The sequence below is a fragment of the Trachinotus anak genome, unplaced genomic scaffold (genome assembly GCF_046630095.1).
Source record: "Trachinotus anak isolate AG129_WGS33_773 ecotype Australia unplaced genomic scaffold, CSIRO_AGI_Tana_v1 ptg000009l, whole genome shotgun sequence".
Classification (NCBI taxonomy): Eukaryota; Metazoa; Chordata; class Actinopteri; order Carangiformes; family Carangidae; genus Trachinotus; species Trachinotus anak.
Window position 1 is genome coordinate 18,703,203 of NW_027273860.1, and position 17,036 is coordinate 18,720,238.

The window sequence follows — 17,036 nt, forward strand, 5'->3', positions numbered from 1 at the left end:
ATTCCTTTCAGTTGATAATTCAACAGAAGAAGAAAGTGGTGTAAATTTGTCTTGTGTAAACACAGTCTGCTCAGTGTTACTGACACTAACAGCTGAAAAGAGTGACCATGGATGTAACTGATCTGAGTTTCTGCAACAGTCATGTCTTCAGTCTGCAGAAGTTGGTGTTATACTGCCCTCTACTGGCTGAGTAAAGTAATATATTATGGGAACTTATGACATTCAGTGAATCAAATGTTTTAAAACATTATTCAGATCAGTGCGTGATGATAATTCTGTGATGAGCTTGACATTGAGAAAACACTAAACTGTATGTTTGATAAGGACAAAAAACAGACAACAACTTTTCAGACTTTCCAACTTTCAGGTTTTATTTCTCTAATAGTTCTTCATATCACAAAAGTCTTCAAAATGCAGACTATGATCTGTATATAAACTGTACACAAAGCAAGGCACTATACACTGTGGGGTTTAAAAATCAGATACATTTCATCATCACTCTGTCTCTGCCTTTAACCGAGCCTGTATCCTTTCTTCTATCTGAAATATTAATGACACTAAACACATCCAAAAAAAAAAAAAACAAAACTGCATCATTTCATTTGTAAACGGCAAATGTTGAATTGTACAGCAAGACAGATCCAGTATTTATCAACATATGACACAAACTTCAACATTCATTATACGCTTTATTTATTTTAGTTCAATGAATATTCATGAAGCTTTTAAAAAATCCTATGTAGATTTGATATAAATATAAATTATTTAAACTGCATCAACATACATACAAGAGTAACAGAGAGTCTAAAGTGGAGTGTGTTGAACAGGTTGACAGACCTGCTCCCACTCTAACAGACGGCTGCGTCGCCAACAGTGTAAGGGCACTGGCTGTCCTGTTATTGTACATATGTACATACATTAACAGAGTGTGCATTTAAACAAGCACTATTAACACATTCACTCACAGGTGCATCTGCCTATTTGTCTCCTACTGACAAAACACCAACACAAAACGCAGATGAGACAGAAATCTGCAGCACGAGAAGCTGGCACAGCTCTCGCCTGCTGATCGACTCTTCCATGACCTTCTTCATCCCTCCTTTAACTCAGGAGAGGCTATCCCTGAGCCACTGTTGTGTCCAGGTATAGACAAAAAAGGAGACAGAACAACATCTCAGTGGCTTTAGTCCAGCTCTCTGTTTCAGCTGTTTAGAAAAGTCCTTTGGCTTTCTTTAGGTTCACCTGTTTCCAGACGGGCAAACCCCCATACTCCTCTCTGCTCATCTCCAGGGCTTTCTGTGGGAACAATCATGCACACAATCTGCATGAAACACACAACACTGCACCAGCAGTCACATGGTAGTTTGACATACAAAGGCAACAAATCCTGCAGCTGGTATGGTGAGGAATGAGTAACCTCTGAGAGCACACTCATGCATCAGTGAGATTAAAAACACAAACTCCACTCTTCCACTTCAGTAAAATATGGCCTGTTTCAAGTTTGATCACTTCATGTTCCCAAGATTCAGTGCAGTGTCCGAACCAACTCGTAGACTGTGAGTGAACAGCATGCTGAAGACATGAGGATTCATAAATTAAAAAAAATGTAAAAAAGAGTAGTGAAATAGAGTTGGGAGGAAAAGGGAGTAGGAGTGATAGATAAGGAGTGAGGATGCTGTGCAATGTGTCCGGGTCATCCATGCTCAACTCAGACCACTCACCTTCCCATAAGCCCCTACACCCTGGAGGGTGGAATGAATAACACAGATAAGTTCACAAAGAGACAAGAGGATGGAGAAAAGATGACAGAACATAATGAAGGACAAACGGAGAAGATTGAAGATAGAAAAGCAAAAGAGGGATGAAGGAAGAAAAGGATGAATGATCACATGGACACTAAGTATTTAACTGTTAAAGCACATTAAAGAGATACACTGTGGTCTGTGTGACATGTTTCTTCATTACTTACGAACGCACGCACGCACGCACGCACGCACACACAGACACACACGCACAGTAGTTTACTTTGGACTCAGTTCAACATACAGTACATACACTGCCCTGGTGCTTGAAATACTCACTGCTGTAAATAGTCCCCAACTATTATTTAGAATTGTGAAAATGAAATTATTATATTCATGATCCTTTCTCACAGCTGCAGTAGTAATGGTCTGGTCACTTTTCAATTGCGAGTCACTGTTGTGTCCACTCTGCCCTAAAGAAGCAGCACTGCTCAGAGTATCTATTATAACCTCTTCTCTTGTAAAGGCCAATGACAGATGAAGCTCTTGGCAAGACCGGTAAGTAAACAGCTGTTGATGCTAATGTTAGCTATGTAGCAATAGTAAAACATAGCTCCTTTAATACCAACATGGGTTTCTGTTCTTTCAGGTTCTGTGGTGCCAGACTTTGGAATAAGTTACAGTGATACAAATAATGACTAAGATTGACAATTAAAAACAAAAAAAATCATAGCGTATGGGAAATTTAGAGGCATGAACTAACCATACAAGTAAGTGCAGTACATGTATAGTGATTTTACCGATGATGATATATTTATTTATTGTGTTGGTTTGTTGGTAGTATTACGCAACTTCGACCTCCTTCTCTTTTCACTCATTTGTTGACAGTATCATACTAATATCTTAAGGTGTATCCACCTTAAAATGACATAAGTGACAGTCGGCGAGTTCCTACCTCAAAGTCCTCATCGGACAGGTAGACCTCCAGGCGAAGAGGGTCGACTCCCTCGGGCAGCGGCCGGGCCAGAAGGTCTGCCAGGGGGTACGTGGTTTTACAGAGCCTGGCCAACACATCCTCCACCAGGATGATCTGGTTACACACCTCTGCCTCCTGAGAGCACACACAAAATACTGTATATATAACTTCAATGCAAAAAGAACCCGGAGAGTTGGATAATAAATAATAAATGTAATTAGGAAAATCAATAAGGGATAATGACAGTAACTGCACATGAGAACTGTGTATGAGAGAGCACTGATGGGACTGATCAGATAAACTGATTGGATCCACACACCCTCTCAGTGATCTCAGCGATGTCCTCTCTGTGCTCCCAGCTGGGGAACATGTTGGTGAAGGTGAGTGGCTCCAGACCAGCGTGGATCAGATATGATTTTGGAGGCTTCTTCTCATTCTTTTCTGGAGAAATAAAGCAAAAACAGGTCACTGGCTTTGAAGCAGCACATCAAGATTTCCCTTTCTTTTAATTAGCCTAAAAACATTTATTGCAGTTTTGGTTTTTGTATTACTCTTCCCATACTAGTGTGGCTAGTGCTGTGCTTTGTGGATGCTCTTCCAGTAAAGACTGACCTCACATATACCGGAACGAATAACTAAAATATTACAACAACCACTGAGCAACAGAAGTGGTGACTTTTCTAGAAATAATAAGAATGAATTGGAATACCTCTGCAGTACTGCAGCACAGTCTCCATGGCGCACTTCCTGTCAGAGTCCCAGCGGATTTGGGCTGAGCCGGTGCTTTCACTGTCCTGAGGCCACCAGCCCTGCCACAGGTACACCTCATGGTGGTTGTCCACCAGGAACAAGGCTGAACACAGGAGAGAGGAGACACGATGAGGTCAGTGTTTACTTATTTGAGATCCTTCATGCATATAAACCAGACAAATTCACATCTATTCATCCATGCTTCATTTATTTGTCAATTTTTTTCCAAACATTTTCTCAGTGTGTGCTCCTGAGGTTTTTGGTAAGAGGGCCTCTAAGCAGTTGACTTTAGAATCTGTTTTTAGGTCAACATTAAAGCTAAAGGAAATCACTCTATTATTACTATCATATATATATATATATATATATATATATATATATATATATATATATATATATATATATATATATATATTTTTAATTATTATTATTTTACTATTATCATTATGCAAGCACAAAGCAAAAACATAATTCATCCTCTAGTTCCAGCTACTCCAGTGTGATGATTTGTTGCTCCTTTCACATTACTGTAACCTGAACATCTTTGGGGTTTGGACTGTTGGTAATAAATAGTTTACAGATTAGCTGCTGATGAAAATAGTCGTTAGTCGTATCCCTGGTTTAAGTGGTTTAAGTTATGAGCACAGTGCTGAAGGTTAATGGAAAACGCTTGGGAAAAGTTTTTGGATGACTGATTCTTGGAAACATTTTAGGGGAGCAACCAGTGAAAATATTCTTTTCCCACTGGCAAACACATTTACTCCTCATTTAATCAGGGAAGGTCCCTCTTGTTTCCAGTCCAAGAATATTTCATCTTAGCTTTTACCTGCCAAACTAACTGAGGAACAAGCTAAAACCTTTTTCACTTTGACAAGTTATAATGTCATGTTCTTCACCTCACAAATTAATACATGTTGCATCAGGGTTCACGTTTTGTCGTTTAATGTGTAAATTGGCAAATTTATTAAAAATGTATTAAAACATTGGGACTTGTATACTTTTAAGATTAAAGCCATGAAATGGTGTGTGTGTGTGTGTGTGTGTGTGTGTGTGTGTGTGTGTGTGTGTGTGTGTGTGTGCGCGCACCTGGCTGGGAAGCTGCATAAAGGTCCTCCTGCAGGAAGGGCATGGAGTTGACCTGCTTGGGGTCTCTGGCTGGGTAGAGGAACTCCACAGCTGCAAACTCCCCTGAACTGCTGCTCAGCTGGTAGAGACGAGGTGTGAAGTTGAACCTGCCTGGGTCTGAGGGTCAAAGGTCAAAAACATGACACATAAACAAGAACATTAGTAAACTGCGCTCTTCACACCCTTCATCTGTTTAAAGGTAAGAGTCAGGTTTTACATTCTGAAGTTCCCCCACCTTGCAGCATGCAGTCGTATGCTTTCCTGTCCCTCCTCCCGAGGGCTTCCCAGAATCCCGTGGGCTCTGCTCCCTCATCACATTCCCGGATGGTCACCTTGCTGCTGCTGTGGAGGCCTGTTTCCAGAGGACAACTGCACAAACACAAATGTGACGGATGAGATCGCTGACAATACAGCCAATATCTTAGTAGGTTTTACAGGTTGATCAGACTTTGGTTGAAGTTTCCACTCACTGTTCTTTGATTCTGTTGGCGGCGGTGCGTGCCACCTCTCGCGTGTGTGCCTGAGCCTTGCAGCCGTGCCACAGGTAGATGAGGGCTTGGCTGACGCTCAGCAGCACCATAGAGACTCTGGAACGCAGGCTGCTGCAGTGACAGGCCACCTCCAGCAAGTGGCCCTCCACCTCCACCTCTCCACGCACACAGTACAGGCGCCAGTCATCTGAGGAAAGAGGAGCAGAGTGAGGAGGCGAGGGAAGAGTTGTGTTCACAGGAAACATAAAAGAACAAAACAGCTGAATCAAAGTACAACAAGACTAAATCTAAACAACATCAGCTCAGTTATTTGAAGCTGTGGGAAAATATCCCTCTGGCTGATTTCTGTTTGTGATGTCCAAGTGATTATAATTCAGGAAACAGTCAGTCAACACGCTCTTCACTACCCTGCATACAGACGAGTGATAAAAAAGACCAAATGGTGAGTTTGTTTTTCTTGTAAAGCGACAGTGTTGAAGTAATCATGTGGTCTTACTCTGCGAGTTTTCCTCCTCCTCTTCTCTCTTCCCTGAGTGAACCACCATTCCTCCCTTGAAGCACTGCAGGAAACATGGAGGCTCTTTACCCTGCTGCACTTGAACCTGGGAGCAGAGGAGGTGAAACAGTCAGGCTTTCTGCACACAAACAGACTAACTACGAACATAGACTTTCTGTACAGCACCTGTGCTCCTCGCTCCTCGTCCAGCTCCACCGTCATCAGCGCTGATGTTCCTTTCTCACTCACGGTGGAGTTGCGGCCCTGCCAGAAGAAGTAGCAGCACTTCTCCTTCCCAGCCCCTGTTGTCCTCAGCTGCTCCGGGTTCTGTCTCTTCCCAACTGATGGTTGTTAGACAGACATTAATGTAATGGTGTGACAGACTACAACTCTGTTGCTGTGAAAATCTGTTCCTCTACATTTATACATTCCACCACGCATTTATATACAATCCACTTGAGACACCTGTATATTCAAATGTATATGGAACTGTCTGTCATATAAATCTGAGGGACCTATTTTTACAATCTAAGAACATGAAGAAAGTACATTTAGGGTGAGTCCAAATCCACTTTTTCTAGTTTAATGGCAGAAATAAATGGTCGCTGTGAATGGTTCTTAATTAATCTGAGGTGTGTTATGGGTGTAACGTGCAACAGTGCCATCTCCCATTCCCTTTAAAAGCCAGGTGGACCTGCATCTTGACAAATCATAATCATAATGGCAGATTTGCAAGGTAGTAAGAGAGAATGCTTCTCTGCAGACAAAACAGATCTGCTCATGTGCAAAGCGAAAGCCGAGAGCAGACTGTATACGTCAACAGGCCCAGGTCAAAATCTTAAACTGAGGATGCAGTACATGCTTTTGCACCCTCAGTTTAACATTTTTTCCCCCTCAGCTGAAATTTGACTAGTTAATCCGACCAGTCTGATGTAGGTGTGTGTGGTTATTGTGTTGTTTTCAGGTGATTTAATCACAGTAAACACATTCCAAGCTCATGTGTGGTGGCACTGTGCTCTGGAACGGCCGCACAATGTTGGACGCGGTACAATTATGTCAGGATTCGCCCTTATAATAACAGTGAAATACTGCACCATTGACTTCAGACCAGGTTTTTGTTGATCAATCACTTGATCAATCACTTTCTGGTGCCTCAAGATAGCACTGCGCCAACAATGCGCCTGACCACACCTCATTTTAAGACCATCACACCCCTGAGCGCTCAGATGGGCACAAGTGTATTTGATATTTAAGCAACGTGGCAGCTGTGTGGAAAATGACAACTGCGTTGTGCCTGGATGTTTTTCTAATCGATCATACAAGAACATGTTATTGGGGAGGTGGATTATCAGATGGCCAATGTTTTTTCTTATGATTAGACTCTTAAATATTAGTCAGTTCACAGCAAAAAATATTTTGCAGTGCATTAATGTGTTGTTTTGTTGGGATTGTGTCCCAACACAGCAACTACATTTTCTCCCATTTTTGGTCATAATAATGGTGATAATATGGCCTCTAGTGACACCTCTAACTGGTGGGTTGATTTTCTGTATCTGTAGGCATTTGTCTGGAGGAGGATTGGTGTCTAAATCAAAGAAATTCTTGGCTGTACTCAGAGTGAGTCAGAGGGATATGATGTGCAGTGGAAGTGGACTAGAGCTACAGTCACCCACACACAACCGACGATCATGTTGTGGTTCCTGCAGTCTAAACACCAAGTTGCTGTTCTGCAGCTTTGCATATTTGACTAATCTTATTGTATCGACCCTACACTGAGTAACACTTTCAAACAAAAAACTTTTTAATTCTGCACCGTTTCATCAAATGAAAATGTTCTGGATGCCTTTTGTATCATTTCGTGCACATTTACCACAGTTAAAATAAAGTTCAACAGGAAGTCAATGCTCACCGGCAGCGCTGACCATGTACTTCCACTTCACCACGTAGGTGTCGCCCTCGTGGAACTGGCCGATGCTCTGGCGGGGCAGGCGGCTGTAGTCGAACTCCAGGATGTGCCACACCTCCACCGCTAGAGTGCTGACCTCATAGCTCCGCCAGTCCTCTGCCTCCACCAGGCCGTAGCCCCGCCCCACGTTGAACCCATCCAGTTTGGTGCAGACAGGCGCCTGATGGAGGGGCAGCATCAGGGAGGCATCATACGCCCGAGGCTGATCAGAGGTGGCCTGCTCCTGGGGTGGAAATAAGAGTGTCAGTGTATAATCCTCTAAGGCTGGGGCCCACAGGTGGGCTGTGCCGACAAATCATTTCAAAACAGTTCTGGTGAAATAATGTTATTATAAACAAATAAAAATAAAATAATAATGTTTTTAAATGTTGTATAAGGAAACGATCTTTAACAGCATTAAAAATGTTTTTAAAAAAAATTTAATTGGTTGTTTTTTAAATAGATCAGCTGATTTACTTTGCCGCCGGACCACACTGTTTACTTGTTATGGGGTCGGATGTGGGCTGCTGACATTTTTGAGATTTTCAAGTGGACCATGAGTTGGAAAAGGTTGGGAACTCATGTTACCACTATGTCACAGCAGTGATGAGATTAGGACTTTGACGTGATGAAGTACTTCCAGATACCTTTTGATCAGCGATGTGGTCGTTGGTGTTTTTTGTGGGACTGGGTGTTTTCCTGGAGTCACTCCAGTCCAGGAACTTCTCTTTGAATAGAGTGGTTTCATTGTGTTGAGTCAGTCTGCCAAACACGGCCCAGTCAGGTCGGCCCTGGCCTTTCCTACAAGTGGAGAGGACACAGTTCGTCTATGACACAATACCAGCACTTCCATCAATGAAAATGTTCCCAATATAGTGTAGTAACAGTCTCTGGCATTCACTCATCAATGACAAATATTAAGACCATGAAATGAGTTTGGGAAACTAAATTCAGACTGATCACATTCTTCTTGGTCATTTACCAGCTTCTTTACCTGCTCAATCAATTCAGTATTTATTCATTATGCACCTGCAGGTTTTACAGACTTTATGAAGCTGTGGTCACTGATAAACGTCTATCATCAACATGAGTAGAGGAGCCTATTTGTTGTTATCTGATGTATCAACATTAGATACAAATACAATTTTGCATCAACTTGTTTAGATGGTGGACAGTTTTTCGCTCTGTAATGATTTTGCAAAGGCAAAGAGCACAGTGTTAAGTCTAAGTACACAACCTGCGATGTGAATGATCTGCTGCATATACCAGAGGTCACTAATAAGCAGACTGTGGTCCAGGTCCAGACCCAGGCACCGGCCTCTCCAGACCTGGTCATATAACCTATAAATTATGGAGAATTAATATATTTTGTGTTTCTAATTTAACTCTAACTTTTCTAGCCTTTTTGGCACTGGTCACGTGATGCTACAAAGCCAATCACTGGAACTTAAGTGAGAGACAATGTCTGAGGAATAAGGGGAAAATGGGATAGAAGAAAAACAAGTGGACCCCCCCCCCAATATCTGATTATGCTTCTCAGCTCTAGTGTGTGTTTCCATACTTGGGTATGAGTGGATTGCACTCTCCTGGGTCGAGGGGGTTGATGTCACAGTTTGTGTAGTCGAAGGTGCCGTTCCACAGGTGCTTGGCCAGCTGGAAGGCCACCTTCCTCTGGGCTAACGTCACTTCCTTCCCGTGCCATATGTACATCTCACTGCCGTAGTCAAACACCAAAACCTGCACAGGAAACACAGAGAAAGAGAGAGAGGTGTTTTATAGAAGCCAGCAGTAGCAGCATGTGTTGCTGTCTGCAACAGTGTTTTTTTATGACCACCAGGGGGAACCAAAGTTCAACATTTTCAAATACTTTGCATAATGGCTTTAATGCTCATTTTACAGCTGTGACTGATTTACAGCTTTACATGTTCATCTATTGAAATGTTCAGACATGCCACAAGGAAAAAAAGGCTCCTTTAGGCTGTCTGACCTCCTTGGGGTTGAGCAAGGAACAGCGAGGCATCTTGGCCCAAAAATCATCATCTGGGACCAGTTTGTCTTCCATCAGGCGGTAGATACAGTTTGTCTCCACAATGGCGCCCTCGTACAGCTCATCTTCATCTGGGGTTCCTGCAGCTGCAAAGGAAAAGCACAGTAGCGTCATTGCATTTTACTGCTTTAGGGACTGTTTGTCTTTCTCCAGCTTCAGTCCACGTCAGATATGAATCCTCACACTGATAATTTGACTGTCCACCCAGAATCTTCCAGAACTCCTTGGTAGCGTGGTTGTGTGCGTTGACGCCCTCCTCGATGACCTGGACGTGGTTAGAACGACAACCCAAATCTCTTTTGCTCTGGATGAAGTTGGCCAACTCTGAAGCCTAAAAGAATGAAAGAGAAAAACTTGCTATCTATGAGTTCCTGTTGAATCAAAAACCTTGAACGTGGCTGGGCCGCCTATGGTCAATTGAGTACATGAAATTGAGGACATAGTTGAAATCTGTTGTGGAACTGCTATAAACAACTGACATCATCGGGTCCTATTCTCGTCCACTCATATTGAGTATTTTAATACAGCTGAATTCCCAATACAACTGTTCTGATTTACATGTTTTTCTGTGTCTGTTGTCAGACAGTGTGAGAAGTATGAAACGGTGATTTAATTGTGGCCCATTAAGACTACAAGTTAACTTCCAAGCAATTTCCCCGCTGCTAAAATCCAGATTTTATAACCACGAATCTGACAAAATCATCAAACATATAAATTAAAGACAAAGAGTGCGTTATGATTACAGCTGTATTTACTGTACACAGTAAAAGTGACCAGGGCCTGGATTTATCTCAACTCCAGAAAATAAGAGATTTTTATTCTCCCTCTGTTTGATATGTAGAATTGGTCATAGTTGTATTTTAGTGTGAAGCCTTGTTTTGAGGCTCCCATCTGCTGTGCTTAAGGTACTTCCTCCAGTCATTTCAAATTAAAAGTCCTCTAGCCTTTCAGCAGACAGAAACCCTTTATTTCTTAGCAGAGCATTTACTGCTGTGCTGCCGTGAGCGTATTGTCTCATGTCTGACTGCTGGCATTTCTGTAATTTACATGTTAATCAAATCTGCTAGTTTCTTTAGCTTAGCAGTTAGTGATGGCCTATACACGGTGCAGTGACGTGGCAGTCAGTGTATCAATGGTGGAAATATGATCACCCAGTCAGTCAGTCAGTCAGGGACATTCAGATTATAGGCCTATAGTCTGAGAAATGGTTAACGTACAGTTCATACTTGGCAAAAAACATAAGGATCATAGTGATTTTTAAGTTCATTTCTAAATAGCTAGATATCACTATGGGAAAAAGTCTCTAAAATACAAAGAAAAGTCTGTTTGAACTTTGCCCATATTGTCAACCAGCTTCAGAATGAACCAAACTTAATGATGCGGGTCCCGACTCAGGGTTTTTCCTTTTTGTCAGATTGAGGTCAGCGCTCTGCTCAGTCAATCAAAGGTCAGCAGTCAGTCTGGGCTTTGAACAATAGCCTTGTTTTGTGTGAGTTTCCTGCAACAACCCACCAGCCACACACGCACACACGTTGTCACTCTGTCCTCACACACTTCTTCCTTTGCTGCCGCTTCCTCCCACGGCTGTGTTTACATCCTGCACGTGAAGCTGCCTGCCCCACATAACAACATCCTTACTCCACATATGTTGATATGAAACTTAAGTTTTACCCAAACTAAACTTGTTTTCTGATGTTTTGTTTTCTGTATTAAAGCCAGACTAACCTTGTTCCTCTCAATGACGTTGGCGAACTCTCCGGTCCAGATGAAGCAGTGGTGTGGCGTGATGAGCAGGAAACAATCACCGCTGTTCAGGGAGGATGCTCTGGGCTCCACCAGCCTGGTCTGGACGTGCCGTCGGCCTGGTTATACACACAAACACGCAGGCCGGTGGCTCATCAGTGACAGCTCTGATTATCACTGTCAGCATGCCTGGGTTATCGTACTGATGGTGTCAGGGCAACAATGTGCCTGCCATCGCCATTTGACCCTGCACATGTGTGTACATGCATCTGCTTTGTCAAGACCCACCAACTGGTATCGAAACCGCAACAAATGTAGCGAGGACAGTGTTCAAATACATCGTAAATCATAGATTGGTCTAATTATGAACACAGGGTTGTTTAGGGGGCCTTGGTGGTTCAGGTTCAGGTTCAGGCTCAGGCTCAGGCTCATTAGAAACCAACAGAAGCTACTAAACTACACAGTCAGGTTATAAAGCGGTTCCCCCTGGTGCGGTGGATTTGTTCTGGATTACACACAGTGGGGTTTGGAGGAGAGGATCAGCCCAGGATAGTGCGAGGTGACCTGGGAGAGAATGATTTAGAGCCACAGCTGTCACCAGCAGACTCGTGGAGGAGGTGCAAAGACACAGAAATAGACCAACTCTCGTCTCCCATTATAGACATCCTCTGGAAAGGACGGCGTCCTCCAGAGCTCTGTGACAAACACTCGCTATTTGTTTTTCCATCCACTCGAGCAACTGAGTGGGGTTTCGACTGTGGATGCTGATTTGCTGGCTGAATATTTCACACGACTCCACAAAACAAATAAGCTAATTTAAAAGATAAGGACAATGTGGACAGACGCTTTATACACTTCTCTGCTTGATTCCTTTAATCCTGATTATTTGACGTTGGTGATTTAATTTTCTAAGGTCAACAGAGGATTTTCACAGAGGATCTTGGCACAGCACGATGACCTCTGCATGTGCTAAGGTGCCTGTCTGACATCTGGCTGGACTCCCAGTCGTAAACCAGCAGTTCCCAACTGGTGGGCTGAGGTCTAAAAGTTGACCATGGTGCTTTTTTAAAACAGGATTACACTTTGTTTTAGTTTTTATTTTGTGACTTAAAAAATGAATGTTAGCACAGAAGTCGGGTCCATCTCTTCAAAGCTAGAAGGTTCTGGTTTCAAACGGACTGACTGCAGAATGGATGAATGGAAATAAAACTGAATGGGACTTTAGTCTATGAATAGACCTGGACTTAATGTCTAGAGGGACATGTGGACCCTGAGGCTTAACTGTTTCATTACAACTGCATATTTTAGAAGAAGCCTCTCCATTCAACTGACCTTTGACCTGCAAGAGCATCAACTTCTTGTAAGGCACAGCGCTGTTGTTGGACATCTGTTCGGAGATGTTGACGCTGCGCAGGTTGACGTTGCTGAAGTTCTCCTTGCTGGCGAGACCAGCCAGAGCCACCTCAGAGAAACCAGAGTTCTTATTCACTGCAGTGAACAGAATAAATATAACAGTGAAAGAGAGAGAGAGAACATTAGATTTGGATAGATAAGTAAAGAAACAGCAGCCAGACAAACATGATCTTCCAGGCACGACACTGAAGGTCTCCAGAGACAGTTTTCAATGCCGTCAGAGGAGGTGAAAGAGGAAGCTGCATGACTTTGACATTGTGGGTTCTCTGACATCACTCTCAACACGTGCAGCTTAAAAAACAACACTAAGATTTTGAGGGCTGTGGACAATGACAGGAAACAGACTCCCAGTCCCAGATCTGGTGTTAGATGTGGGTCAGTTAAAGTCCCAGAGTAGCTTGAGTGGGTTAATTCACAGCATGGAGAGACTATTTATAGACTGCATGATATGAGTGATGCTTAAGTTGTATCTAATTGAGTGAGATGTATGTTTGCTGTGAAAGTGGGAGCCTCTCTGTCTCAAACACTGGGCGTCAACGGGTCAACACAACTTTCTGCCAGTTTAATAAAGACAAGACAAAACCAGACGTTTATTGCACTAACTGATCACAGCTCATCACAAGAAGGCAGAGATGTGTATCACTGCATCTCTGCAGGATCACATCATGCATTTTCCATGTTCAGCAACTTTTCACAAGACAGCATTAAGGGGAAAACAAGATCACAGACAAACATTTACTGCACAAAAATGTGCAATTCCCATGGCATTGGTCAAGATTGATTATTGATCAATGAGAAGAATTTGATGTCTTAGACAATTTGAAACAAATTGAAGTGACTATACTGTACAAATTTCACTCAAAAACATTCGTAACATCAAGAATTTTATTGTATGGACACAAAAATTGTGCAAATTTAGACCCAATTTTGACAAAGCAGTCTGTGACAAGTTGTATCCCTGAGTATTTTCATCTCGTGTTTTCTCCAGCTCCTCATCCTCTCACTCACTCTTCTCAGCCTTCATCCTCTTGCTCTCCAGCAGCCCCACATTCAGCCTCTGCTCTGTGTACTCGTGTCTGATGTCCTCCCTGGCGGCGAGCATCTTCAGAGGGTTCCTGGACGACTGGACGTTACGCGCCGGGCGCACCGCCCGCTTGTGCTGCACCATCTCTGAGGTCAGCCTGGAAAGGTGGGGGGTCAGAGGTGAAGGGTCACAATTAACAGGGAGAATTTCATACTACTGGGTCAGTCAGGGTTATTATTACTTGGCAGTGAGAGCTTACTTTGGCACCTGGGGGCCGAAGATGGCGTCAAAGTCCTCATCTATCTCCACCCTGTTGGTGATGGAGGGGAGCTCCTCCACTTGGCGGTAGAACTTGGAGAAAGTTTCGTCTTCGAGGGTCATCACCTCCTTCACCTTCTTCTCTGTCACTGTGATGGTAGCTTCTGGCAGCCCAGACACTGGGAAGGGACAAGACAGAGCCGTGTCAGGATTATACATCATCCAGAATTCAGTGAAGTGACTGCTACAGACTGTTTGTAATGAAGGCATGCATAAAGGAAATACTCTCATTTTTGATACTGTGCGTCAGTGTTACAGGTGGGGTGAGTCTGTTTTTGCTTCAAATTGACTTCAAATTGTCTACAAACAACCGAAGGATTCACAGGAAATGACAGATGCATGTGCTGGACACAATGTGCAAGATAAAGGCTGGTGTGTGTGTGGAAGACGTGTGGAGGAGCAGCTGCTGTTGACTTCACCACCTCTGTTCCAACAGAGTAGCCACTTAGCCACTCTGTTTGTGACGCACAGTGGTCAAACACATGATTTGATGGGATGAAAGGGACTGTATCGCTTTTTGTTATTCAGACATAATTGTTTATTATGTAAATCAACAGCTCCCACTCTTTCTCAACTCATGGCCGCCTTGAAAATCTCAAAAATGTTTGTGGCCCACATCCGACCTCTTAACAATATGGAGGCCAAATAATACCTACTCAGAGCAGTTTTTATTGTCATGATAATGTTTGAACATTCAGGACTGAACTGAAAGCAGATGAAGCTCAGTTTTTCTTTTCTGTTGGACAGAGGAGTGATCACTCCTCTTTTCATAACAAATCTCAATATTTTCCCATCAATTATTTCATTGAACACTGATAGAGAGCAGCTGCTGCCTGTTTTATATTATCTAAGGATGAACAAACATGGGATGACATGAGACTCTTGTTTAATCCCTGTTTGCTCACATGCTGTGTAAAACGATTTGCTATAAATACATGAGTGTTAAGGCTGTGGAACAGTTGTATAAAGGGTTTTTTTTTTCTTTTTTCTCCTGGTTTCAGTGACGGGGGAACAAAGGTATAGACTGATCTGATGTGAGAGGAATCTTCTCCAAAACATAAAATTGGCTTTTTCACAGTGTTTCCTGGTAAACAAATGAATTGTCTTTGTCCAGAAGTGATGATAATTAAACAGCACATTTGTTACAGTGCTCTTAAGAAGCCATGAACAAGGCATTTAATGTCTCTTTGTGCATATTTAATTCTCGTGCTGCTGCAGCTTTTCCATTAATCAGATCTGGATCATTTCATTCAGACTGTGAAGTGATGTGAAGCAAAGGTTCCTCTGTGACTCCGATGCTTATTCAGACATGAAGCCTACATGTTGAACTGACGCAACATTTACATAACGAGGTGCATATCTTAGTTGGGCTCTGTAAAAAATGAGCTTCCTGTTATCACCAGGTTCCGCTGAATCAACCAGGACTAAAATCTAACAGTGAATTAAAGAATACTGGATTTAATGCGTTAACTTTGGTCTCAGTTATGCATCTGGCAAGAGTGACATGTGATTCCTTGTATGAATCTATAATTAATTGCATGGTGATACTGTGGCACCATTTTGTTCGAACAGCGTGACGGGCCTGATTCCTCACTCTGTGACCAAGCATGGAGCCGAGCTGAGGCCTGATGAACTCGTGGACGGCACGCTGAGCAACACTGACCTTTACTGTTGAGCTTGCCCAGGAATGACTCCAGCCTATCCAGCTTCCTGTCTGACTCCAGGTTCAGATCTGGTATGGCCTTGATCTCTGCACAACCACAACCACACAAACACACAAACACACACACACACACACAGCTGTTAGAGCCATAAATTTACATTGCGTTTCATTTTAGCACAGATCTCATCTCTGAACAGGCAGGTGAAGGTTGAGATGTTTAAACAGTCACACTTGTCATAGATGCTGTTGCTGTTTCAACAATGACTGAGCAGGATGAACAGTCACATACATGAAGTTAATGTAAACACAGTCACAAGCGTTTCTCAGTTAACAGCCGCTGAATATGACGACTTCACACTCGTGCATATACATCAAAGTCAACACCATCCCATGGTTTAGATTCTATGAGGCTTTGTAACCTGATAGAAGTCTCACAGCAACATCAGCCACATTAGTGTTGATGATATTGGTGGTTCTGGTGATAATGAGGAATTGTGCATACAGTGCAACACAGAATAAGTAGGAATAGACCTTCAATATCAGACGTCTCCTCCAAGTCTTTTGAAACAGAAGCAAAAAGGAATCAGTTAGATGGTGTCTAAACAGTCTGAACCAGACTCAAATCAAAAAACTGTAAATTTAGCACCAGTGGGCTAACTGTCAACTCAACGGCTCAGAATCAGAAATTTTATAACACAGGAATCCAACTCAGTACAAGATGAGATTCCAGTTAATTATATAGAATTAGCTCTGGAAAATTCTTGTCTGCTGAGACATAAAATAATGTAAAGTAGAATAAAATAGTGGGAGAGCAGGAAGAAACTGACCTTCTTGTGGTTTGGAGATGGCCGGGGTGCTGTTCTTAGGTTTGGATGGGACTGGAGACTGGAGGGCAGAGGGGGATGCCAACCCTGAAGCAGGACAACAGACAGAAATGAGCATCTGATGACCCAAACAGCATGATATGGTTACACTGGTTATCATTTGAAATGATAAAGTATACAAAGATGTAATTACTTTTTTATAGTTTAATTACATGAGGACATTGGTTGTCACTTTATGAGAACTGAAAGCCTTTTATCACCAGTGGAAGCAAAACACAACAGCGGAAACACTTTTAACCACAAAATCAAGGAGCTTTCACCCACACTGAGATCAAAACTCAGACATATCTGTCTTTGGGTTTGACACAAGTTTGTCATGAGTCAACTCTTTCACATTATAGTAATTTGAACAACTGCTGAGCAAAGCACACACTACAACTACCATCTGTATATAGAAAATTAAGTGGTCAAGGTATGGG

General features: G+C 42.6%; 1 protein-coding gene across 3 annotated transcripts in view; it reads right to left on the reverse strand.

Annotated features, from left to right (window-relative positions):
- Positions 1–344: 344 nt before the first annotated feature.
- The window catches only part of svila (supervillin a), a 54,747-nt gene continuing 38,055 nt past the window's right edge, over positions 345–17,036 (reverse strand). For 2 of the 3 annotated variants that reach the window (XM_071485662.1, XM_071485663.1), the window contains 22 exons: positions 16,561–16,644; positions 16,265–16,291; positions 15,734–15,820; positions 14,012–14,189; positions 13,737–13,909; positions 12,648–12,803; positions 11,298–11,434; positions 9,756–9,903; positions 9,513–9,658; positions 9,087–9,262; positions 8,173–8,326; positions 7,490–7,769; positions 5,767–5,921; positions 5,581–5,686; positions 5,064–5,271; positions 4,829–4,962; positions 4,555–4,710; positions 3,428–3,571; positions 3,038–3,159; positions 2,698–2,853; positions 1,722–1,742; positions 345–1,296 (listed from right to left, as the gene is read on the reverse strand). In XM_071485662.1, coding sequence (XP_071341763.1) covers positions 1,210–1,296; positions 1,722–1,742; positions 2,698–2,853; positions 3,038–3,159; positions 3,428–3,571; positions 4,555–4,710; positions 4,829–4,962; positions 5,064–5,271; positions 5,581–5,686; positions 5,767–5,921; positions 7,490–7,769; positions 8,173–8,326; positions 9,087–9,262; positions 9,513–9,658; positions 9,756–9,903; positions 11,298–11,434; positions 12,648–12,803; positions 13,737–13,909; positions 14,012–14,189; positions 15,734–15,820; positions 16,265–16,291; positions 16,561–16,644 — 3,035 coding nt within the window. In that variant the 3' untranslated portion in view covers positions 345–1,209. The remainder of the gene's footprint in view (positions 1,297–1,721; positions 1,743–2,697; positions 2,854–3,037; positions 3,160–3,427; positions 3,572–4,554; positions 4,711–4,828; positions 4,963–5,063; positions 5,272–5,580; positions 5,687–5,766; positions 5,922–7,489; positions 7,770–8,172; positions 8,327–9,086; positions 9,263–9,512; positions 9,659–9,755; positions 9,904–11,297; positions 11,435–12,647; positions 12,804–13,736; positions 13,910–14,011; positions 14,190–15,733; positions 15,821–16,264; positions 16,292–16,560; positions 16,645–17,036) is intronic. The other variant, XM_071485664.1, reaches the window with a different exon arrangement.